Raw genomic sequence first — 25906 nt, 5'->3', positions numbered from 1 at the left:
TCCAATGAATTCAGCAAAACAACTGTGGGGTCAAAATGCTAACTTTACCCCTAGAAAAATTCCTTGAGGGGTGTAGTTTCCAAAATGGTCTCACTTTTGGGGTCTTTACTGTTTTGGCCCCACAAGACAATTTTTGCATATTTTCTCCAAATCTTGGGTGTTTTTTTACAAATAAATATTGAATTTATTGACCAAATTTTTTCACTAACATAAAGTACAACAGGTCACAAGAAAACAAATCTCCGAATCACTTTGATAGGTAAAAGCATTCCGAAGTTATTACCACATAAAGTGACACGTCAGATTTGAAAAATCGGCTTCGTCCTGAAGGCCAAAACAGGCTATCCTGAAGGGGTTAAGGTAAAAGTAGATTTAACATCTAATTTTACCTTAAGATAAGGTAAATATATACAGCCCCAGAACCAAAGCCCAGTACATAAATATAGAGCCCCAGGGCCAAGCTGTCTTTAATCAGGCCGCTGTATTAACGCTGTGTATTTCCAAAGTTTATATCAGGTACTCAGCAGTGGTTGGTGCATTGCCGGATGGGAATACACTAGAGGAGTTGAATTTCCCCATGGATTGCTTGCATTTAAATAATCCAATCATTTCATACAAAATTCTCATTAAAGACAATTTATGTTCAGTAGGAAACACAAAGATAGTACAGGACAGGACAGATAGCAGCGTTTTCCGGCATATTTTCCATTCCAAACTGAGCTGTAGGGCAAATCCATTTATATGCTTGAATTCCAATGTATTTTAATCACCCAAATCAATAAAGTTTCAATTCTGAATTTCAATAAACAATATTTAGAAAAAAACAAAACACATTCCGATGACAGGGGATGACAGACATAATTTACCGTTGCGTAGGAAAGTGGAGTGAATTATTAGAACGAACGCCCTAGGAGCTTTAGGTCTTACTGATCGGAATGATCTTAGTGCACACTCACTTTGTATATGTGTTTTTTTTTTTTACCCATTTCTAGAGTTGTGCTGTTTGTTACAATGCTGTTAATTGGTATGCACAGATAAAAATAAAAAGGACGTACTCACGCCATGGTATTATGGGGTTTTAAAGTGTGAAGCTACACAAAACGACCATCGCCTTGCCTGTCTCTGTCCCATCCCATTGTCTTATGCATAAGCTGGCATAAAGAATAAAGTTTGGTGGGGGCCATAATGGCTTTCTGTCTTATTGGATATTTGGATGAACTTCACTGTTCAGTACTGGGTACTACTGTATATCATATCTCATGCCGTGTTTTTAAATAGCTTACATAGCAGTGCTGGTCTATTTTCTTTATCTTGAAGCCTTTCAGTTATTTTAGTATTAAAGGAGGCAGGGCGATAACGTCTTACTCATTTTCTGATAAAAGAGGGGCTGCCACCACAAATGCTTTAAAGGCTGTCTCACCACATTATAAGTGCTCTATCTCCTACATAATCTGATCAGCGCTGTAATGTAGATTACATCAGTGGTTTTTATTTAGAAAAACAATCAATTTTTACCAAGTTATGACCTATTTTAGATTTATGCTAATGACTTTCTTAATGCCCAACTGGGCAGGTTTTTACTTTTGACCAAGTGGGCGTTGTAAAGAGAAGTGTATGACGCTGACCAATCAGTAACCAATCAGCGTCATACACTTATCTCCATTCATGTACTCAGCACAGCGAGATCTTTCGAGAACTTACTCACACATTAACGTTACTGAAGTGTCTTGATTGAATAGACATCACCTCCAGCCAGGATGCGATGTCTATTCACAATCCAGACACTTCGGTAACGTTTGTGTGGGACTTAATGACAGCAAGCGTGATCTTGCGAGATCACGCTGTGGATGACAGCACAGCGTGACCTCGATGTGGTGTGTGAGTAAGTCACACACAAATGTTACCGAAGTGTCGGGATTGTGAATAGACATCGCGTCCTGGCTGGAGGTGATGTCTATTCACTGTCAGGACACTTCAGTAAAGTTAATGTGGGTGTATGTTACAGCACATCATGATCTCACGAGATCACGATGTGCTGAGGACATGAATGGAGAGAAGTGTTCCACCCGGATTGGTCAGCGTCATATACTTCTCTCCACAATGCCCACTTGGTCAAAAGGTAAAAACACGCCCAGTTGTCCATTAAGAAAGTCATTAGCATAAATCTAAAATAGGTCATAACTTGGTCAAAATTGATAGTTTTTCTAAATAAAAACCACTGGTGTTATCTACATTACAGCGCCGATCACATTATGTAGGAGATAGGGCACTTATAATCTGGTGGCAGAGCCTCTTTAAATCTGATATGCATCAATTTATGTGGTAATAACTTTGGAATGCTTTTACCTATCCAAGCGATTCTGAGATTATTTGTTTTCTCATGACAAATTGTACTATATGTTAGTGGAAACATTTGGACGATAAATTCAGTATTTACTTGTGAAAAACAGCAACATTTTGAGAAAATGATCAAAAATTAGCTTTTTTCTAAATTTAAATGTATCTGCTTGTAAAACAGATAGTAATACCACACAAAATTGTTACAAATTAACATTTCCCATATATCTACTTTATGTTGGCATCGTCTTTTGAACAGTCTTTTATTTTTCCAGGACATTACAAGGCTTGGAACTTTTCTCACATCTTCAAAAAAAATTTTATGAACCAGTTCAGTTCTGAAGTGGCTTTGATGGCCTTATATATTAGAAAATCCCCAAAAATCACCCCATTTTAAAAACTGCACCCCTCAAAGTATTAAAAACAGCATTCAGAAAGTTTCTTAACCCTTTAGACGTTTCACAGGAATTTACAAATTTCATTTTTTTTGCCGAAATTCATCTGTAACACAGAAGGTTTTACCCAAGAAATGCAACTCAATATTCATTGCCCAGATTCCGCAGGTTTTTAGAAATATCACACGTGGCCCTAATGTGCTGATGGACTGAAACACAGGCCTCAGAAGCAAAGAAACATCTAGTAGATTTTGAGGCCTCTTTTTTTAGAATATATTTTAGGTACCATTTCAGGTTTGAAGAGGTCTTGTGGTGCCAAAATAGAGTAAAACCCCCCAAAAGTGTACCAATTTTGGAAACTACACCCTGGAGGGACCAAAACAGTGGAAACCCCCCAAAAGTGACCCCATTTGGGAAACTACACCCCTTAAGGAATCTATCTAGGGGTATAGTGAGCATTTAGATCCTACAGGTCATTCCAGAATTTATTAGAATTACGCCGTGAAAATAAATAACAACATTGTTTCCACTAAAATGTTGCATTTTTTCATTTTCACAAGGAATAAAAGGAGAAAAAGCTGCCCAACATTTGTAAAGCATTTTCTCCAGAGTACGGAAATACACCACATGTGGTCATAAATGTTTTTTAATTAGAAATTAATGAAAAAGTTTCAGGATCCATTTTTTGCTTTTTCATTTTTGTTTTTCACTCCCCGCCTTCCAAGTGCCATAAAACTTTTTCCTTTTTCCGTAAATGGACAGGCGAGAGGGCTAATTTTTTGCGGGAGGAGTTGTAGTTTTTCTCTACATCATTTAAAGAGGCTCTGTCACCACTTTATAAGTGCCCTATCTCCTACATAAGGAGATCGGAGCTGTAATGTAGGTGACAGTAATGCTTTTTATTTTAAAAAACAATCTATTTTCACAACGTTAGGAGCGATTTTTGTTTATGCTAATGAGCTTTCTTAATGCCCAAGTGGGCGTATTTTTACTTTCGACCAAGTGGGCGTTGTACAAAGGAGTGTATGACGCTAACCTATCAGCATCATGCACTCCTCTCCATTCATTTACACTGCACTAGCGATATAGTTATATCACTATGTGCAGCCTCATACACAAGCCCTAACATTACTGCAGTGTCCTGATAATGAATACACATGACCATCCAGCCTGGACGTCATGCGTACTCAGAATCCTGACACTTCTGACTCTTTTCTTTGAGATTTCCAGCACGGAAACGAAATCTCGTTTAGCTCCGTAATCTCGCGAGATTTCGTTTCCGTTGCAGGAATCTCACAGAAAAGATTCAGAAGTGCCAGGATTCTGAGTACACATGACGTCCAGGCTGGATGGTCATGTGTATTCATTATCAGGACACTAGTAATGTTATGGCTTGCGTATGTAGCTGCACATAGTGATATAACTATATCGCTAGTGCAGTGTAAATGAATGGAGAGGAGTGCATGATGCTGATAGGTTAGCGTCATACACTCCTCTGTACAACGCCCACTTGGCCGAAAGTAGAAATACGCCCACTTGGGCATTAAGAAAGCTCATTAGCAGAAACCAAAATCGCTCCTAACGTTGTGAAAATAGATCGTTTTTTTAAATAAAAAGCATTACTGTCACCTACATTATAGCGCCGATCTCCTTATGTTTGAGATAGGGCACTTATAATGTGGTGACAGAGCCTGTTTAAAGAGGCTCTGTCACCAGATTTTGCAACCCCTATCTGCTATTGCAGCAGATAGGCGCTGCAATGTAGATTACAGTAACGTTTTTATTTTTAAAAATCGAGCATTTTTGGCCAAGTTATGACCATTTTTGTAGTTATGCAAATGAGGCTTGCAAAAGTCCAAGTGGGTGTGTTTAAAAGTAAAAGTCCAAGTGGGCGTGTATTATGTGCGTACATCGGGGCGTTTTTAATACTTTCACTAGCTGGGCGCTCTGATGAGAAGTAACATCCTCTTCTCTTCAGAACGCCCAGCTTCTGACAGTGCAGACCTGTGACGTCACTCACAGGTCCTGCATCGTGACGGCCACATCGGCACCAGAGGCTACAGTTGATTCTGCAGCAGCATCAGCGTTTGCAGGTAAGTCGATCTTACCTGCAAACGCTGATGCTGCTGCAGAATCAACTGTAGCCTCTGCTGCCGATGTGGCCGTCACGATGCAGGACCTGTGAGTGACGTCACAGATCTGCACTGTCAGAAGCTGGGCGTTCTGAAGAGAAGAGGATGTTACTTCTCATCAGAGCGCCCAGCTAGTGAAAGTATTAAACACGCCCCGATGTACGCACATAATACACGCCCACTTGTACTTTTACTTTTAAACTCACCCACTTGAACTTTTGCAAGCCTCATTTGCATAACTACAAAAATGGTCATAACTTGGCCAAAAATGCTCGTTTTTTAAAAATAAAAACGTTACTGTAATCTACATTGCAGCGCCTATCTGCTGCAATAGCAGATAGGGGTTGCAAAATCTGGTGACAGAGCCTCTTTAAAGTACCACAAAAAACATACTGGTAAACCTAAAAAAACATTATTTGCGATTCCTCCATTGTTTTTTGGATTTTGTTTTTACGGCTTTCACCTTGCGGTAAAAAGGACAACTTAACTTCATTGTACGGCTCAATATGATTTCGGTGATACCAAATTTATATAGGTTTTTTTTAATATTTTACTACTTTTACAAAGACAAAACTTTAAAAAAAAAAAAGAAGGTTTTTCCACCAAAATCTGAGCGCCATAATTTTTTTATTTTTCCGTGGATTGAGCGGTGTGAGGGCTTATTGTTTGTGGGACGAGCTGTAGTTTTTATTGGTACATACATCTTTTTGATCACTCCTTATTAAAAAAATTTTGAGAGCGAAGGTGACCAAAAAAACAGCTATTTTGATGTTTTAAATGCTTTCTTTTTTTACGGTGTTCACCGTGTGAGTAAAATAATGGTATATTGTAATAGTTCGGACTTTTACAGACGCAGCGATACCAATTTTGTTTATTTTTTATATTACTTTAGAGGAAAAATGGGAAAAGGGCTTTTTTTTAACTTATATTTTTATTTAACTTTTTTTTCCACATTTTATTAGTCCCCCCCTAGGTGACTTGAACATTAGATCACTGGGACAATACATTGCAAAACGAATGTATTTCAGTATATTGTCATTTGTACAGGCTTCTGTAACAGTGTGATCGCTGTTCCTGCCCGTTAGTCCCGGGTGTCAGCTGTAATACACAGCTGACACCCGCAGCATATGGACGGGGCTCCGCAAGATGTGCTATTATGTCATGGTGTGTGAAGGGGTTAATGCGCAGCGGATGGTGCAAAGTGAAAATTGCAATTTTCCACTGACATGCCATATTAGTGCACAATTTGTTGTGCCCAGTTTATGCCACTGAAGACATACCTCACAAAATGTTAAGCGGGTTCTCCCGGGTATGGTGATGCCATATTTGTGGACGTAAACTGCTGTTTGGGCACACTGCAGCGTTTAGAAGGGAGGGAGCGCTATTTGGCTTTTGGAGTGCAGATTTTGCTTTGTAGTTCTGTTTGGAGTTTTACTGGTATCTCAGTTTATAATGTGGGGACATATGTAAGCTGTCCAGATTATATCAGGGTATATAATAAGAGGGTATATTAACCCCTTCCCTCTTTGGCCACTTTTGACCTTCCTGACAGTGCCTCATTTTTCAAATCTGACATGTTTCACTTTATGTGGTAATAACTTCGGAATGCTTTCACCTATCCAAGCGATTCTGAGATTGTTTTCTCGTGACACATTGGACCTTATGTTACTGGCAAAATTTGCTCGATACATTCAGTATTTAATTGTGAAAAACACCAAAATGTAGTGAAAAATTGCAAAGATTAGCATTTTTCTCAATTTAAATGTATCGGCTTGTAAGACAGGCAGTTATACCACACAAAATTGTTGCTAATTAACATCCCCCACATGTCTACTTTAGATTTGCATCGTTTTTTGAATATTGTTTTATTTTTCTAGGATATTACAAGAAAATTTCAAAAGGCTATTTTTACAGGGGGCAGTTCAGTTGTGAAGTGGCTTTGAGGGCCTTATATATTAGAAACCCCCAATAAGTCACCCCATTTTAAAAACTTCACTCCTCAAAGTACTCAAATCAGCATTTAGAAAGTTTCTTAACCCTTCAGGTTTGAAGGGCTTTTGCAGTGCCAAAACAGTGGAAACCCCCCAAAAGTGACCTCATTTGGGAAACTAGACCCCTCAATGAAATTATCTAGGGTGACCCCATTTGGGAAACCAGAACCCTCAAGGAAATTATCTAGGGGTATAGTGAGCATTCTGACCCCACAGGTTTATTGCATAAATTATTGGAAGTAGGCCGTGAAAATTAAAATCTACATTCTTTCAAAGAAAAATGTAGGTTTAGCTAATTTCAGATTTTGCTGGATGGGTTTCTGGGCACGATGTCGCATTTGCAAAGCCCCTGTGGGACCAAAACAGTGGAAACCCCCCAGAAGTGACCTCATTTTGGAAACTACGTCCCTCAAGGTATTCACCTAGGGGTGTAGCAAGCATTTTAACCCTACAGGTGTTTTGCAGAAAGTAGTGTGCACTCGATGTTGCAGAGTGAAAATTGTATTTTTTCCATAGATATGCCAATATCTGGTGCCCAGCTTGTGCCACCATAACAAGACAGCTCTCTAATTATTATGCTGTGTTTCCCGGGTTTAGAAACACCCTACATGTGGCACTTTTGCCTGGACTATCGACAGGGCTCAGGAGTGAGAGAGTACCATGAGAAATTGAGGCCTAATTTGGCAATTTACACAGTATTGGTTCACAATTGCAGAGGCTCTGATGTGAAATAATTAAAGAAACCGCTGAGAAGTGACCACATTTTGGAAACGACACCCCTAAAGACATTTATTAAGGGGTGTAGTGAGCATTTTTACCACACAGGTCTTTTCCATAAATGATTGTGCTGCGGATGATGCAAAGTAAAAATTCAAATTTTTCCCAAGATGTGACATTTCAGTGGGAAATATGTCGTGCCCAGCTTATGCCACTGGAGAGACACACCCCAAAAATTGTTAAAATGATTCTCCCAGATATGGCAATGCCATATATGTGGAAGTGCACAGCTGTTTGAGCACGCTGTAGGGCTCAGAAGGGAAGGAGCACCATTTAGCTTTTGGAGCGTGGATTTTGCTTGGTAGTAATTTTATTTGGAGTTGTACTGGTGTTTCAGTTTATAATATGGGGGCACATGTAAGCCAGGCAGAGTACATCAGGGGCATAGTCAGGTGATATAATAATGGGGTAAACAATAAAATTATCCATAGATGTGTATTACGCTGTGACACAATCCTGTCAGCACAGGCCGGTGTCGCACTGATAAATGGTGTCCTTACTTATCTCCCATTTGGTCCACACTCCGCACCTTTGCAGTTTGGGGAATCTTGCTGGGGAGTGTTGTCTTGGTATAATACGGGCGCCCTCGCTTCCAGCAGATATGTTTGGGCCCTCCCCTTCCTGGTTCCCTAATTTTAGTGCCTTGATAATTCGCCTCTTGAAACAGAAGACATTTTCCCCTGGGGCCGGCACAACTGCATATTTTTTTTTCCTGACTTATTGGAGCCTTAACTTTTTTGTTTTTTTCCATAGACGTAGTTGTAGCAGTGCTGTTTCTTTGCGGGACGAGCTGTATTTATTACTGGTACAATTTTGGGGTACATGCAACTTTTTGATCACTTTTTTTTTGGGAGGCAAGGTAATCAAAAAACAGCAATTCTGCCATAGTTTTTTTTTAGGTTATTTTATACAGCGTTCACCATGCATTATAAATTACATCTGACCTTCATTCTTCGGGTCAGTACGATTCCAGCGATACCTAATTTATAGAACTTTTGTAAAAATAATGTATTTTTTCTGTCGCCAAGTTGTAAGAGCCATAACTTTTTAATTTTTTCATCGACGGAGCTGTCTGAGGGCTTTTTTTTTTTGCGAGAGGAGTAATAGTTTTTATAGGTACCATTTTTGGATACATGCAACTTTTTGATCACTTTTTATTACAATTTTTGGAAGACAAAGTGACCAAAAAAAAAAGCAATTCTGGCATTATTTTTTAGATTGTTTTTTTACGGCTTTCACTGAGGGACAACTAACATAATATTTTTATAGTTCAGGTAGTTACGGACGCGGCAATACAGAAATATGTATGGTTTTATTATTTTTTTACAATAATAAATTCATTGGTAAGGGAAATATGGCGATCGTTTTTTATGTTATTACTTGAAATTTTTATTTAATTTTTTACAACTTTTATTTTTACACTTTTCTTTAGTCCCACTAGGGGACTTGAAGGTCTAACTGTTTGCTTGATGTTCTAATACATTGCACTACCTATGTAGTGCAATGTATTAGAACGGTCAGTTATTCACTGACAGCAAGCCGATCATGCTCCAGCTCCGGTCGGGGCCTAATCAGCTTCCGTAATGGCAGACAGGAGGCCATTGTTAGGCCTCCTGTTGCCATAGTAGCAGTCGCCAGCCTTGCCATCGCATGGCAGCCTGCCGATTTGCTACAAACCACTTTGATTCAGCGATCACATTGGATCGCTGCATCGAAGGGGTTAATGGCAGGAGTCGGAGCTAGGTCCAGTTCCTGCCGATACATCGTGGTGTGCACTGTAACATACAGCGGACACCCACTGCTGATGATGCCGGCTCAGCTTCTGAGATGGAAGTTGAGCCGGCGCCATCTTGTCGATGGTACTGGAAGCCTTTTAGGCCCCGCCGCCGAGCGGGGCACAGGAGGCTTCCGTTGCTGGCAGACAGGGAGGTAAGTATTAGGCCTCCGATCGCCTTTGCAGCCCCCGGCAACCCAGCGATCACGTTGCTGGGGTGCCGGTGTCTAAAAACTCCTCACATGCTACGATCTCTATTGAACGCAGCATCTGAGGGGTTAATCGGCCGGATCAGATTCTAGCTCCCGTCCTGGCCAATACCTCAGTGTGCCAGCTGTAACATACAGCTGTCACCCGGTTGTGATGGTGCGGGCTCAGCTCCTGAGCGACGTAATGGTACAGCGCTTTGCTGGAAGCCCTTCCCGATTGCGCCGTATATATACGGCGCATGTCGGGAAGGGGTTAATGTGGTAAATAAATAATAATCCTCACATATCTGCCCAGTGTCGCAGTGATAAATGGTGCCCAATCTTATCCGCTTTTGGAAAGCTCTGCACATTTTGTGTCGCTATATTCCGAGAGCCATAACTTATTTTTCAGTAAAAAAAGCTGTTTTTTTTGGGGCATGGGTTGTAGTTTTTAAATGGTACTATTTTGGGGTGAATGCTACTTTTTATTATATATTTTTGGAGGTGTGGTGACCAAAAAATAACTATTCTGGGATTGTTTTTTTATCTTATTGTTTTGGGTCATTACGAACGCGGTGATACCAAATATCGTACTTTTAACGTTTTCATTTTTTTCCTATAATAAAAGTTTGTTTTTTAATTTATAACTTTTATAAAACATTATTTACTTTTTTTTATGTCCCACTATGGGACTTGAAGGCCTGCAGCACTGATCGCTGCTAATTACACTACCTATGTAGTGAAATGTATTATCATGGTCACTGTGACGCAGACAGTCAGGCTGGATTCACACGAGCACATTACGTCCGTAATGGACGGAACGTATTTCGACCGCAAGTCCCGGACTGAACACACTGCAGGGAGCCGGGCTCCTAGCATCATAGTTATGTACGATGCTAGGAGTCCCTGCCTCGCTGCAGGACAACTGTCCCGTACTGTAATCATGTTTTCAGTACGGGACAGTAGTTCCACGGAGAGGCAGGGACTCATAGCATCGTACATAACTATGATGCTAGGAGCCCGGCTCCCTGCAGTGTGTTCGGTCCGGGACTTGCGGCCGAAATACGTTCCGGGCTTCCGTACATGGCAGACCCGGAGGCCATTGTCTAGCCTCCAGTTGTCATGCCAACCATAGGCACTCCGCGCGATCGCATCTATGCTATATGCGGCCACCCAGTGGTTGTGAGGTGGACTGTCGTCTGTCAAGGGTATTGCTAGGATGTAGCGATATGGTATTCGATTAGTTTCATGAGAAATTGCAGTCAACCAAATTTAAGCAAAGTTAATGCTGGGCACATTTATATAAATAATGTGTTAAAAAATGTCTATGGGTCATTACGGTTAATGGAGATAACAAATATGTATCATTTTGATCACTTATAAATGCTATTTTTCTGGAAAATATATGTATTCATTCTTTAATTTTTTTTAGGTACAACCTAATAGGCACCTATATACGATATCCACGGGAGCCTTTTAACGGTCGCTGATGGGGAATCAAAGGGAGCCTACTCCCTTTGTTTTTATGTTTTTATGTTTCTATGGAATAATGGTTTATTAATTAAGAGTTATTCGAAGAAGCCAGTGTATATCGGAGAATAATTTTACTTTGCCGGGACAGGGTAACCATAAAAGTTTGTAATATACTTGATGTCCCAAAATCCCCTTGCTTCATTCACCTCTTCAACTCGCTGTGAACTCACCGCCAGTACTTTCTTTACAAGTCCTCGTAGTGACGGGACATCAATAGTGATGACAGTCTCAGCATGCCATAGCGATATTGCATCCACCATGACATGTCGAGATTCGCCGCACGTATTGTTCATCTTCGAAGCAAAGAAAATTGTTCATCTTTGCTTAGGATGGTTATTTTATGCCTTACAGTGATATACAGCAGCCGCATGGTCACATGAGTTTCTCAGCGTCAGTAACTACTTTTGTATAAAACATTGTATGCTCTCAGTGCTTGGAGTAAAATTTCAGATTTGCAGTAAATAAAGATCTTACTCTAATTTGTTGGTCCAGGTTTTGTAACATTTTATCTACTACTCTAGTGGCATTTTTCCTTTGCTCAGACCAGGGTCCAAAGTGATGACCTTCTATATCAACGCGTTCATAATAGATGGCAGCCATTTCAGCATTGCCATTCCTGTAAAATAATGAATAAATGACATCATTATAAATAAATTTAATTATTTATTAATAAATTATACAAAAATGCCTTCTAGACAAATATACAGGTTTATAAAAATAGTAATTTAGTTAAAACTGGTGGAATAATGAAATGTCTACTATAAAAAGCAGGTCATATTATGCCCATTTATTCATTCTTCAGAGAGCAAAAACAGCTTTGAGATTGTTGCTACATAAACCAGTGCTATATAAAATACTGCAAAGACATATGAAATGGGTTTTATTTTACCTCAGATTTTGAACAGCGTCATTGACTGCCCTTGTAAAATTAGCATCTGACGGAAAATTGTAATATTCACGGCAATAATTGGGTCTAATACCAAGAATTTCAACTTCACATCCTGTAAAAATAGTTAAAATAATAGTTATTTTTCAGCCACTCTTAGTATAAAGGTAATAGGATTATAAAATAACTATATACATGGATTAAGACTCTTGGATGGTGAGATATAATAATATTATTGTCAATATAAAGTATTGTCTGGTATTACACTTCTTTGTCCCATTATACGGGGACTGCCTTGTGGTATGACAAATAATCTATTGTCAGTTCAATTTTGGTTATATATTGTCTACTCAATGTGGGGAAGCTTCCAAATACAATTCTTGACTACGAGTTCTGTTTTCCTGTGTCCCTCATGTTTTCCTCAGTCATGCCCTTCATGTGTCCCAAATCGCCCCGAAAAACTACTGAAAATACGGGGCTGAATGCCTCCAAACATCTGCCCATTGATTTCAGTGGGAAAAACGGCGTTCCGTTCCCACAGTGCGTTTTTTACGCGGCCGTTTTTAAAAATGGCACGTAAAAAAAACGCCCCGTATAAAAGAAGTGTATGTCACTTCTTGAGCCGTTTTTAATGGTCTCAAAAGAAAAACAGCTCCACAAATGGCCGTAAAAAACACTTAAAAAACGACTGAAAGTCAGAGGCTGTTTTCCGGTTTTCCCTTGAAAACAGCTCCGTATTTTACAGCCGTTTTTTGTTAAGCATGTGAACATACCCTTACAGTTGAAGCCCGGGGTTAGAGAAGCGTGACCTGGGGCAATCAGCTACGACAATCCCTTTAAAGAAAAGTGTCTCAGCCTCTCTTCGTAGTACTTATTATGTGGTTGTCTGAGAATAGGAAAAGAGATCAGTTTTTTTTCTAGAATCCGCGCCATGTCTGTCCATGTGCTGTATCTGGCACTATAGTTTCACGCTGTTCATTTAATGGGGATGAGCTGCAATATCGAACACAGCCATTGGACAGACATGGTGCTATTTCTGGAAAATATAGGAGATCTAGATTTCTAATCCTGGACATCCGTTTAACCTCAATATGGAGCCTCAAGATTCCAACTTAGTTTTATCCGCTAAGATATTATTTTAGAGGGAAGGAATAGTTTGTTTATAGGATCCTGAAGTAACTACTGTACAAAAAGAGGTTGTAAAGTATCTGCCAGACACAACTTCTGCGTCGACGCCCGTGGTTAATCAGTCTGCACCTGCTCCTAAGTCTGATAGATCTGCTACCACTCAGGCTGGGAGGCTGAGGAGTGGGAGAGCCTATCACAGCCTGGCCAGACGGAGCTAGCTCCCGCCCTCTGTCTATTTATACCTTCATTTCCTGCTCCTCCTTTGCCTGTGATTCTGCCTGTTTCCTGGCTTTGCTGCTGCTGCTTGTACGATTGTCCTCTGCTTCATATTGACCCTGGCTTTACTGACTACTCTCCTGCTCTGCGTTTGGTACCTCGTACACTCCTGGTTTGACTCGGCTCGTTCACTACTCTTGTTGCTCACAGTGTTGTCATGGGCAACTGCCCCATTTCCCTTAGCTTCTGTGTATCCTTGTCTGTTTGTCTGTTGTGCACATATTGAGCGTCGGGACCGTTGCCCAGTTGTACGCCGTCGCCTAGGACGGGCCGTGCAAGTAGGCAGGGACTGAGTGGCGGGTAGATTAGGGCTCACCTGTCTGTCTCCCTACCCCGTCATTACAGAGGTGTTGCAAAAACATATCTGAGTGGGCCCCCCTAAAGCATGTTTACTACGGAAGAGGCACATTCTAATTATATACCAGCCATAATCCCTGTATATACCAGCCATCATCCCTGTATATAACCCCTATCATCTCTGTATATACCAGCCTGGCTAATATATACAGGTAAGATGGGGTTATCAACAGGGATGATGGCTGGTATATACAGGGATGATGGGGTTATACAAGGGGATGATGGCTGGTATACACAGAGATGATGGCTGGACTACCGATTATCCCTGTATATAACAACCATCTTCCCTGTATATAACAGCCAGACTACCCCTGCCGTATAGGTTTGTACGGCGTAGAACTACTGCTCCCAGCATGACCCAAACAATGGTAAGGATTTGCTAGGAGTTGCAGTTTAAAAAAAATAAAATAAAATCATACCCCCTATCATCTCGTACCCCCTACAGTACTGATGAGGCAGAATAAACATTTACATTAAGTGACTCACCGGTGATCTCTTTTCTTCTCCTTCCGGTTCAGACCTCTATAATTAATTCTGCCAGCTACAGCCCATTTCTGCAGTTTGCTGCTCAGATGTCTTCAGCTTCTCAATTTTCAAAGAATTCTGCACCTATAAACGAAGATAAGATTCTCATTGTGCTACACACTGCACACCTAAATATAATTACGCCATACACTGTGTCCCTGATTATAATAGCACTATACACTGTCACACACACACACACACACACACACACACACACACACACACACACACACACACACACAAACACAGTGCTTCCTGTAGATAGTGGCCCACATACAGCCCCCTGTAGATAGCGCCCCACATATAGCCCCCCACATATAGCCCCCCTGTAGATAGCGCTCCACATATAGCCACCCCCGTAGAGTGCCCCATATGAAGCACCCCTGCATATAGTGTCCCACATATAGCCTCTCCTGTAGATTGTGCCCCACATTTAGCTCCCCCCATAGATCATGCCACTCACACTTTTAAGTGAAAAAAAACCCCAAACTTTACATACTCACCTTGATCCCGTCCCCGCACCGTTCTGTGTCAATGAAGGCCGGCTCTCTTCTGAGCAGGTCTGCTGGAGCTGAACGACGCTTGCATCGTTGAAGGGTGTTGATTGGCCGGGCAGAATGACTTGCCCCCCCCCCAATCATTGCCTTTCAACAACGGAAGCGCTAGCGTCGTTGAAAGGAGCCGATTGGCGGGGCAAGTCATTTTTCCCTGCCAATCAGCGTCATTGTTAGGTGCTGAATTGTCGGGCACGGAACGTGCCCTGTCATTCAGCACTTTTGCATGTAATTGTATCTGTGTCATATAGACGCAGGTACAATTACTGAAGGAGTGGGTGGTGGCAGCTGGTTTCAGTTGCGCTGCAGCCCCCTCAGACAGGCAGCAGGCCGTCCTGTGTGGCGTGGCCGCGGCAGGGGAAGCCGGAGCGGCGGTCATGACACGGGCGGTTGCAGTTTGCCCCACCATCTCAGAGGGTCCGGGGCCACTGTCCCCACGCTAGCTACGCTACTGGACACCCCTGATGTTACACTCAGTAAATTGCCAGCTTACTTTATTACAAAACATATCTAAGCTTGTAGCATTATCTGTATAAGAAGGCACACGATGAGTCTCAGCCCTTTAGTCAAATGGTATAGGGCTGCTAAGGCAAAGAAAGATAGAATGAGGGTATGTTCACACGGCCTATTTACGGACGTAATTCGGGCGTTTTTGCCCCGAATTACGTCCGAAAATAGCGCCTCAATAGCGCTGACAAACATCTGCCCATTGAAAGCAATGGGCAGACGTTTGTCTGTTCACACGAGGCGTAATTTAGGCGCCGCTGTCAAAAGACGGCGCGTAAATAGACGCCCGCGCCAAAGAAGTGACCTGTCACTTCTTTGGCCGTAATTGGAGCCATTATTCATTGACTCCAATGAATAGCAGCGCTAATTACGCCCGTAATGGACGCGGCGTTCAAGCGCCTGCACATGCCGTTAAGGCTGAAATTACGGGGATGTTTTCAGGCTGAAACATCCCCGGAATTTCAGCCGTAACGGACGCCCTCGTGTGAACATACCCTTAGGCTGGGTTCACACGACCTATTTTCAGGCGTAAACGAGGCGTATTATGCCTCGATTTACGCCTGAAAATACGGCTCCAATACGTCGGCAAACATCTGCCCATTCATTTGAATGGGTTTGCCGATGTACTGTGCCGACGACCTGTAATTTACACGTCGTCGTTTGACAGCTGTCAAAAGACGACGCGTAAAATTACAGCCTCGTCAAAAGAAGTGCAGGACACTTCTTGGGACGTTTTTGGAGCCGTTTTCTCATAGATTATTGAAAACAGCTCCAAAAACGGCAGAAAAAAACGGACGCAAAAACGGCGCGAAAAACGCTGCGAAAAAAGTGAGTTGCTCAAAAAACTTCTGAAAATCAGGTGCTGTTTTCCCTTGAAAACAGCTCCGTATTTTCAGACGTTTTTGGCTCAGCGTGTGAACATACCCTAAGGGTATGTGCACACGTAGTGACCAAAAACGTCTGAAAATACGGAGCTGTTTTCAAGGGAAAACAGCCCCTGATTTTCAGACGTTTTTTGAGCAACTCGCGTTTTTCGCTGCGTTTTTGCAGCGTTTTTTACGGCCGTTTTTGGAGCTGTTTTCATTGGAGTCTATGAGAAAACAGCTTAAAAAACGTCCAAAGAAGTGTCCTACACTTCTTTTGACGAGGCTGTATTTTTACGCGGCGTCGTTTGACAGCTGTCAAACGACGACGCGTAAATAACAGGTCGTCTGCACAGTACGTCGGCAAACCCATTCAAATGAATGGGCAGATGTTTGCCGACGTATTGTAGCCCTATTTTCAGACGTAAAACGAGGCATAATACGCCTCGTTTACGTCTGAAAATAGGTCGTGTGAACCCAGCCTAAAACGAGGCATAATACGCCTCGTTTACGTCTGAAAATAGGTCGTGTGAACCCAGCCTAAGGGTATGTTCACACGAGGGCGTCCGTAACGGCTGAAATTACGGGGATGTTTCAGCCTGAAAACATCCCCGTAATTTCAGCCGTAACGGCATGTGCAGGCGCTTGAACGGCGCGTCCATTACGGACGTAATTGGCGCTGCTATTCATTGGAGTCAATGAGTAACGGCTCCAATTACGGCCAAAGAAGTGACAGGTCACTTCTTTGACGCGGGCGTCTAATTACGCGCCGTCATTTGACAGCGGCGCGTAAATTACGCCTCGTGTGAACAGACAAACGTCTGCCCATTGCTTTCAATGGGCAGATGTTTGTCAACGCTATTGAGGCGCTATTTTCAGACGTAATTCGGGGCAAAAACGCCCGAATTACGTCCGTAAATAGGCCGTGTGAACATACCCTAATACTCCAATACTGTGACTGATCTGACTTTTTGTATGAGAATTTTGAAGCCCATTTTTACAACTTTGGCTGGCTGAAGAACTTTCTTTTCCTTTTCTTCTCGTCTAGACAGAAAACTGCAGGAGTCTTTACAAGATCACTTTGTACCTGCAGTTAGAATATATCACCTCAAATTTCATGTGAGGTTTAGAAAAACAAGTGGTCAGTATTCATTTCCCTGGTATAATCAGCTCTTCAGATTCTATAGTAGTTATTTACGGGTGGTGGGGGAGTTCTACGCTTCTTGCTGCCTCAGGCAAATAGTGAATTAATGCCACCTCCTCAAAATGAGGACTTAAAAGTGCAATGACAGACTGTATACCTGCCAAAATTCTTCCACATGCAGTCATGGAATGGTGCAATCTGAGGAAAGGTTCTAACCCTCTCCTCTTGTTATTTCTTCTAGCAGTTCCAATGTTTGTTTTAACATTTCATGATAAATTGTATTCCTTTATTACGATTGGTGGTCCTACATACCCAGCCAAGAGTCTTCTCTACAAAAATCTTTACTTTACTTTTAAAAAAGGACCTGGCAGCTCTCATGGCATGTCTGTTTTAGTAAATACTTGTATTTCCCATAGCATAGCAATTCTGAAGCATCTTTACTCAGAACACCACATTGTGCTGTTCCTCTGTTATTCCGCCTTGTAAATAGGGTGTTTTCCTACACAGTTGGACATGGTCAGCACTGATTTGACAGTGCCATACGGTGCAGGAACACATCATATTGTCAAGGATATGGTAGCACCCAATTTATTCATACTTTACCAGGAGGAATAACAGAGGAAATCCACAACAAGAGTGCTAAGAAAAGAACAAGCAATAGTTTTTTCCTCGGAAATGCAAATATTTACTATTACAGACCTGTCAGCAGAGCTGCCAGGACTTCCAACTATTTGCAATTCAACAAATTTGAAAGGGCACAGAAGATGATTAAAACTGCAACCGCAGTCACTATGACACCGCTGAACAAAAAAAAAAAAAAAAAAAAGAGAAGAGAAGAGTAAAGAAAAATACTGTTTTGCCACAGTGAGGTAACGCAACAGCTCTCTGCTGTACCATTACCGCCCATGTGAATGTACACCTAATATTTTAGTATAGTCTAATTTTAGTGAAAAATGGATGTTCATGGACTCAAACTGATCAGAGTATAAAAAATAGTAAATTCTATAACTGACGAGCATTTCCTCCAACAATAAAAATAATCAGTCGTTTCCTCTTCATTCAAGGTGGTGTTTATGATCATTTATACAACCTAACACGTTATCGCTTACCGTCCGTTCTATAAAAAAACAATTCACTTCAAAACGAAATAGCTAATTAAAATAAGATAAATGTGTCTTATAAACAATAACAAAAATTACCTGGCCAATAGTACATAAAAACTTTCCTTTTTGCTTTTTCCATTGTGACCCAAAGTGGCTCTGATGCATCCCACCACATTGGCAAAAGACTATCTTTATTAGTACCAATATCAAATGACTTGTTAGTCTTCTGATCCCACATAAAGTTTCCAATCATTTGATGAACTTCACAGTGCCGCCCTGCAGGAACACAAATTGTATTGCAGTTAATTACCCCAATATAAAATGTAATCATAATTTACTTACATTTCCAGTAATTATTGTGTTCTCTATACAATCATATTCGTTGTTTCAGCACACAGCATTTACAGTTTTAAAGCATGGGATAATAAAGTCAGTCCTCATCTTTTTTCTTTTAGAAACAATGTGTGAAGTTCCAACTTTAATTAAAATCTACAACTGCTACTTAGAAACCATCAACAAGCTGGTGTTTATGAATCTCTTATTCTTATGGTTTCTCCATTTAGTGTTGTTTGGTGTTTAAATGGGAGAAAGTGCATAAATCCATGATTCTTCTAGGCTTCCATATGTAGCACTATCATATACAATAGGAGCTATGCAGCAGAAGATGCATACTAAATACGAGTTTCTAGGTGACAGAGCACAAGCAATGATTAGAATAAAAATAAAGCCATTAGATCCATCAACAGCAGCTAGCCTACTAATGCACAGTTTCCAGGTAGAAAGTCTAATTGTGACAGAAGTCACATTACTGGGCTGCTTTCCACTGTACCGAGGCTAAAAATTTATATAACACTGTAACATTCCAATAGTCTTAAGAGTCACTTGAAAATAAAAGCATAGACCTACCAATGATTTCCTCCTCTAAGGCAAAGGTTTAATTTGGCACCCCATACCAAAAATGTAACACGTTTGCAGGGAGGAGACACATTGTTTCATATGTAATCCTCCCCTAGCCCTGTATCTAAATGCCCTGTTTATGACAGAGGATGAAGAGCCAGCATTACAATATTTAGGTGGGGATGAAAGGAGCTTCTATCATCATGGGAGAGGGATCTTTACAGTAAGAGTATTTTAACTGGAATGCTCTACTAGAAGAGGTTACTATGACAAAAACAATACAACATTTTTTTTGTAGACTGTTTTGACACTTGACTTGTGCAGGTTTAATTATGGTGGACTAGAAGAACTCTTGATAAGTGATAGGGGGCTGTACCTTCCCCGCATTGAATGTTGGGAGGAGAAAGAATTTTGCATTCATGGCATACTTTCGATTAACCAAAAAAACATAAGCCCCAACAGGCTTCAAACAGTTAATATACAGTGGAGGAAATAAGTATTTGATCCCTTGCTGATTTTGTAAGTTTGCCCACTGTCAAAGTCATGAACAGTCTAGAATTTTTAGGGTAGGTTAATTTTACCAGTGAGAGATAGATTATATATAAAAAAAAAAAGAAGAAAATCACATTGTCAAAATTATATATATTTATTTGCATTGTGCACTGAGAAATAAGTATTTGATCCCCTACCAACCATTAAGAGTTCAGCCTCCTCCAGACCAGTTACACGCTCCAAATCAACTTGGTGCCTGCATTAAAGACAGCTGTCTTACATGGTCACCTGTATAAAAGACTCCTGTCCACAGACTCAATGAATCAGTCTGACTCTAACCTCTACAACATGGGCAAGACCAAAGAGCTTTCTAAGGATGTCAGGGACAAGATCATAGACCTGCACAAGGCTGGAATGGGCTACAAAACCATAAGTAAGACGCTGGGTGAGAAGGAGACAACTGTTGGTGCAATAGGAAGAAAATGGAAGACATACAAAATGACTGTCAATCGACATCGATCTGGGGCTCCATGCAAAATCTCACCTCGTGGGGTATCCTTCATCCTGAGGAAGGTGAGAGCTCAGCCGAAAACTACACGGGGGGACTTGTTAATGATCTCAAGGCAGCTGGGACCACAGTCACCAAGAAAACCATTGGTAACACATTACTCCGTAATGGATTAAAATCCTGTAGTGCCCGCAAGGTCCCCCTACTCAAGAAGGCACATGTACAGGCCCGTCTGAAGTTTGCAAATGAACATCTGGATGATTCTGAGAGTGATTGGGAGAAGGTGCTGTGGTCAGATGAGACTAAAATTGAGCTCTTTGGCATTAACTCAACTCGCCGTTTTTGGAGGAAGAGAAATGCTGCCTATAACCCAAAGAACACCGTCCCCACTGTCAAGCATGGAGGTGGAAACATTATGTTTTGGGGGTGTTTCTCTGCTAAGGGCACAGGACTACTTCACCGCATCAATGGGAGAATGGATGGAGCCATGTACCGTCAAATCCTGAGTGACAACCTCCTTCCCTCCACCAGGACATTAAAAATGTCTTGTGGCTGGGTCTTCCAGCATGACAATGACCCGAAACATACAGCCAAGGCAACAAAGGAGTGGCTCAAAAAGAAGCACATTAAGGTCATGGAGTGGCCTAGCCAGTCTCCAGACCTTAATCCCATAGAAAACTTATGGAGGGAGCTGAAGATCCGAGTTGCCAAGCGACAGCCTCGAAATCTTAATGATTTACAGATGATCTGCAAAGAGGAGTGGGCCAAAATTCCATCTAACATGTGTGCAAACCTCATCATCAACTACTAAAAATGTCTGACTGCTGTGCTTGCCAACAAGGGTTTTGCCACCAAGTATTAAGTCTTGTTTGCCAAAGGGATCAAATACTTATTTCTCTGTGCATAATGCAAATAAATATATATAATTTTGACAATGTGATTTTTTTTTTATTTTTTTTTATATAATCTATCTCTCACTGGTAAAATTAACCTAGCCTAAAAATTCTAGACTGTTCATGACTTTGACAGTGGGCAAACTTACAAAATCAGCAAGGGATCAAATACTTATTTCCTCCACTGTATATACTGTTTGAATTTAGCACATTTCATGTGTTCGTGCAGTAGTCCCCCATGGTCTCTTTCTCAGCACATTAATGTGTTGCACTTAACTAGTGACCGCGGCAGTTTTCCTTTAAACCTTTTTCTGTTTGTGTTACCAATCTGCTCTTATTAAAGGGATTGTATAGTTTAGAAAACCCATTCTCATACTATATTTAGGAATTCTGAGGTTAACAGAGGGTCTTCTGCTCAGGATCCTTATGTCTTGGCTAGAGTGGACAGCAGCTACAAAGAGCATCTCTCGCTCTAGAGGATGAGTGCTGTCCTGCATTTCACAGACAACACATTGATTTGAATGAGCACTGTGTAATGCTTGATTTCTCCTGTGGTGGCGCTGCAGTGGAATTAAACACTTACTAAAATGGATCGCGACCAGGAAACTTAGTCATGGAGGTCTGAACTGGATGGATAAGAAAAAATATGAAAGAACGACTTGAATCCGAGAAGACGTCACCTGTGAGTCACTACATGTAAACATGTATTCTCCCCAATGACTGATCAGTACTATAATCACTGTATGATCTGCATTCAGCTGATGGGTGGAAGAATTATTTTTTGTGGAATAGCAACTCCCAGCATATCCTTACCATTGTTCAGGACATACTGGTAGCTGTAGTTTTATGCATTACAAAATTATATGGCAGGGGTTAAAGGGGTTGCCTGGGTATGGTGTGGCACCCGGACCCTGCATCTATCATATACTGATGACCTATCCTGTGGATTGGTTATCAGTATGAAAAACCACCCTGAAAAACGGAATTAGAAAATTATCTCTGTACTGAGCTGTATTTGTGCTGGTGCTGTATATATGTAATGAGCTTTGTTCCGGTGTTGTATATAAGTACTGAGCTTGGTTCTGTTGCTGTATAGATGTACAGAGCTTTGTTCTGGTGCTGTATATATGTACGGAGCTTTGTTCTGGCACTGTATGTGTGCATTTGCCAGGAAATTTGTTGCCGCTTACTGTGCACGCCGCACTGTCCCCCCACGTTTCTCACAGTGCACAACCTAACTAAATGGGCTGAGCACGCTTAAGATATTAAGTGCGCACATAAGGTTCTATACATAATGGGTGAGTTTTATATAATGTGTGGGCACGTATGCTTATGTGATTTTATATATATATATATATATATATATATATATATATAGTGTGGCAATGCAGTTAAACATTCTGGACAGGGAGTTTATTTAGAGTTCACTTTAAAATAGGGTGTATTTGAAATATTGTAGTGGCTTTATTTGGTTATTAAAAGAATTTTCCATGGCACGATACACCGCGCGACAACCCCCCCCCCCCCCCCCACACCCACACACACGTAGGTCTTATTCGGAAAAACAGAGAGCTTGTTAAAAATTGTAATCCCACCCCTGTCCTCAGCATTGCTTCTAGGGGAGAGTATGGTGCCATATGGGGACACTATATGATGGCACATGGAATGCTTACAGCTCCGTAATACACACAAGTAGTGCCATCATATGTGACATTGCTGCATGCATGAGCCCTAACGTGTATTTCATGCCAAATTCTAACATGTTGCAAAATCGGATTGGTTTCATTAAGATCTAACATGTTGAACATTCTGATGTACAATAGACGTCAAGAATGACGGACTTCTAACTCATTTTATCAATAAAAGGTTTTAATGCAGACCAATGTTTATCAATAATTACATTAACCCCTTCCCCCTGCATGCATTCTGGGCCTTAACCCCTTCCCTCTTTAGCTACTTTTGATCTTCCTGACAGAGCCTCATTTTTCAAATCGGACATGATTCACTTTATGTGGTAATAACGAGTGCTTTCACCTATCCAAGCGATTCAGAGATTGTTTTCTTGTGACACATTGGAGTTTATGTTACTGGCAAAATTTGCTCGATACATTCAGTATTTAATTGTGAAAAACACCAAAATTTAGCGAAAAACTTATAGAGAATTTCACAAGAAAAACAATGGTGTGCTTGGTTTTAACGTTACTTTATTCTTTCATGAGTTACATATAGTTACATAGTTACATAGTTACATAGTTAGTACGGCTGAAAAAAGACACATGTCCATCAAGTTCAACCAAGGGAAGGGAAAAGGGAAGGAAAAATTTCTACACATAGGAGCTAATATTTTTTTGTTCTAGGAAATTATCTAACCCTTTTTTAAAGCCATCTACTGTCCCTGCTGTGACCAGCTCCTGCGGTAGGCTATTCCATAAATTCACAGTTCTCACTGTAAAGAAGCCTTGTCGCCTCTGCAGCTTGAACCTTTTTTTCTCCAGACGGAGGGAGTGCCCCCTTGTTTTTTGAGGGGGTTTTACAAGGAACAGGATTTCACCATATTTTTTGTATGTGCCATTAATATATTTATATAAGTTAATCATGTCCCCCCTTAGTCTTCTTTTTTCAAGGCTAAATAGGTTTAATTCTTTCAATCTTTCCTCATAACTTAAATTCTCCATGCCCCTTATTAGCTTCGTTGCTCTTCTTTGTATTTTTTCCAACTCCAGGGCATCCTTTCTATGAACTGGAGCCCAGAACTGAACTGCATATTCTAGATGAGGCCTCACTAATGCTTTGTAAAGTGGCATTATTACATCCCTGTCCCGCGAGTCCATGCCTCTTTTAATACACGACAATATCCTGCTGGCCTTTGAAGCAGCTGATTGACACTGCATGCTGTTATTGAGTTTATGATTTACAAGTACACCCAGATCCTTCTCAACAAGTGAATCCGCCAGTGTAGCGCCCCCTAGGACATATGATGCATGCAGGTTGTTGGTACCAAGATGCATAACTTTACATTTATCTACATTAAACTTCATTTGCCAAGTGGACGCCCAAACACTTAGTTTGTTTAAATCTGCCTGTAATTCATGAACATCTTCCATAGTCTGAACTATATTACATAGCTTGGTGTCATCTGCAAAAATAGAAATAGTGCTATTAATCCCTTCCTCTATATCATTAATAAATAAGTTGAATAATAGTGGTCCCAGCACTGAACCCTGGGGTACACCACTTATAACCGGGGACCATTCAGAGAAGGAATCATTGACCACAACCCTCTGGATACGGTCCTTGAGCCAATTCTCAATCCAATTACAAACTATATTTTCTAAACCTATAGTCCTTAATTTACCCATTAGGCGTCTATGGGGGACAGTGTCAAATGCCTTTGCAAAGTCTAAAAACACTAAATCCACAGCGGCCCCTCTGTCTAGACTTCTGCTCACCTCTTCATAAAAACAGATTAGGTTAGTTTGACAACTTCTGTCCTTAGTAAAACCGTGCTGGCTGTCACTTATAATGCTATTTATTGTCACATAATCCTGTATATAGTCCCTCAATAGCCCCTCAAACATTTTCCCCACGATGGATGTTAAGCTTACTGGTCTATAATTACCCGGGGAAGACCTAGAGCCCTTTTTGAAAATAGGCACCACATTTGCCCTGCGCCAGTCCCTTGGCACTATACCAGTCACTAGAGATTCTCTGAATATTATGAAAAGGGGGACAGAAATAACTGAACTAAGCTCTTTAAGAATTCTAGGGTGTAACCCATCTGGTCCCGGAGCCTTGTGCACATTTATTTTATTTAATTTAGCTTGGACCATCTCTACATTCATCCAATTCAGTATATCAACTGATAGATTAACAGCACTGGCACCGGCTACATCAGCTGCTCTTTCTTCTGTTGTATATACAGAGCTAAAGAACCCATTTAGTAACTCTGCCTTCTCTTGATCCCCTGTGATCAACTCCCCATTACCATTATCTAGGGGTCCTACATGTTCAGACCTTGGCTTTTTTGCATTTATATGCTTGAAGAATTTTTTAGGATTTGTTTTACTATCCTTGGCCACCTGCCTTTCATTTTGTATTTTTGCTAATTTTATTACATTTTTACAGATTTTATTAAGCTCTTTATATTTTACAAAGGCTACAGCTGTACCCTCAGATTTGTATTTTTTAAATGCCCTTTTTTTGTCATGTATTGCCCCTTTCACAGAAGGTGTAAGCCATGTGGGGTTTAATTTGAGTCGTTTATACTTATTACCTGTAGGAATAAATTTTGCACTATAATAACTCAAAGTAGATTTGAAAATCTCCCATTTATCATTTGTTCCATTATTTGACATTAGTTCTTCCCAGTCTATATCCTGAATTGCAGCCCTCATCCTGGGGAAATTGGCTTTCTTAAAATTAAATGTTTTTGCCCTCCCAGCCTGCGTTTGTTTTTTACAGTATAGGTAAAATGTAACTATATTATGATCACTGTTACCGAGGTTTTCACGAACATTGACATTCCCAACAAGATCTGCATTATTAGAAATGACCAGATCCAACAGAGCTTCACCTCTAGTCGGGTTTTCCACAAACTGGCCCATAAAATTTTCCTGCAACAGGTTGAGGAAATGTCTCCCCTTTGC

At 40.9% G+C, this 25906-nt stretch overlaps 1 protein-coding gene across 1 annotated transcript in view; it reads right to left on the bottom strand.

The window, feature by feature from the left end:
- The window catches only part of ENPP6 (ectonucleotide pyrophosphatase/phosphodiesterase 6), an 80131-nt gene that overhangs the window by 27771 nt on the left and 26454 nt on the right, over window positions 1-25906 (bottom strand). Inside the window, exons 2-4 of the mRNA XM_075849645.1 lie at window positions 18567-18746; window positions 12017-12128; window positions 11602-11743 (exon numbers count right to left, since the gene is read on the bottom strand). Of these exons, the coding sequence (XP_075705760.1) occupies window positions 11602-11743; window positions 12017-12128; window positions 18567-18746 (434 nt within the window). The remainder of the gene's footprint in view (window positions 1-11601; window positions 11744-12016; window positions 12129-18566; window positions 18747-25906) is intronic.

Source organism: Rhinoderma darwinii, chromosome 1 (genome assembly GCF_050947455.1).
Source record: "Rhinoderma darwinii isolate aRhiDar2 chromosome 1, aRhiDar2.hap1, whole genome shotgun sequence".
NCBI classification, from domain to species: domain Eukaryota; kingdom Metazoa; phylum Chordata; class Amphibia; order Anura; family Rhinodermatidae; genus Rhinoderma; species Rhinoderma darwinii.
Note: the sequence above shows the minus strand (reverse complement) of the source record. Positions and strands in the feature narration are given on the sequence as shown.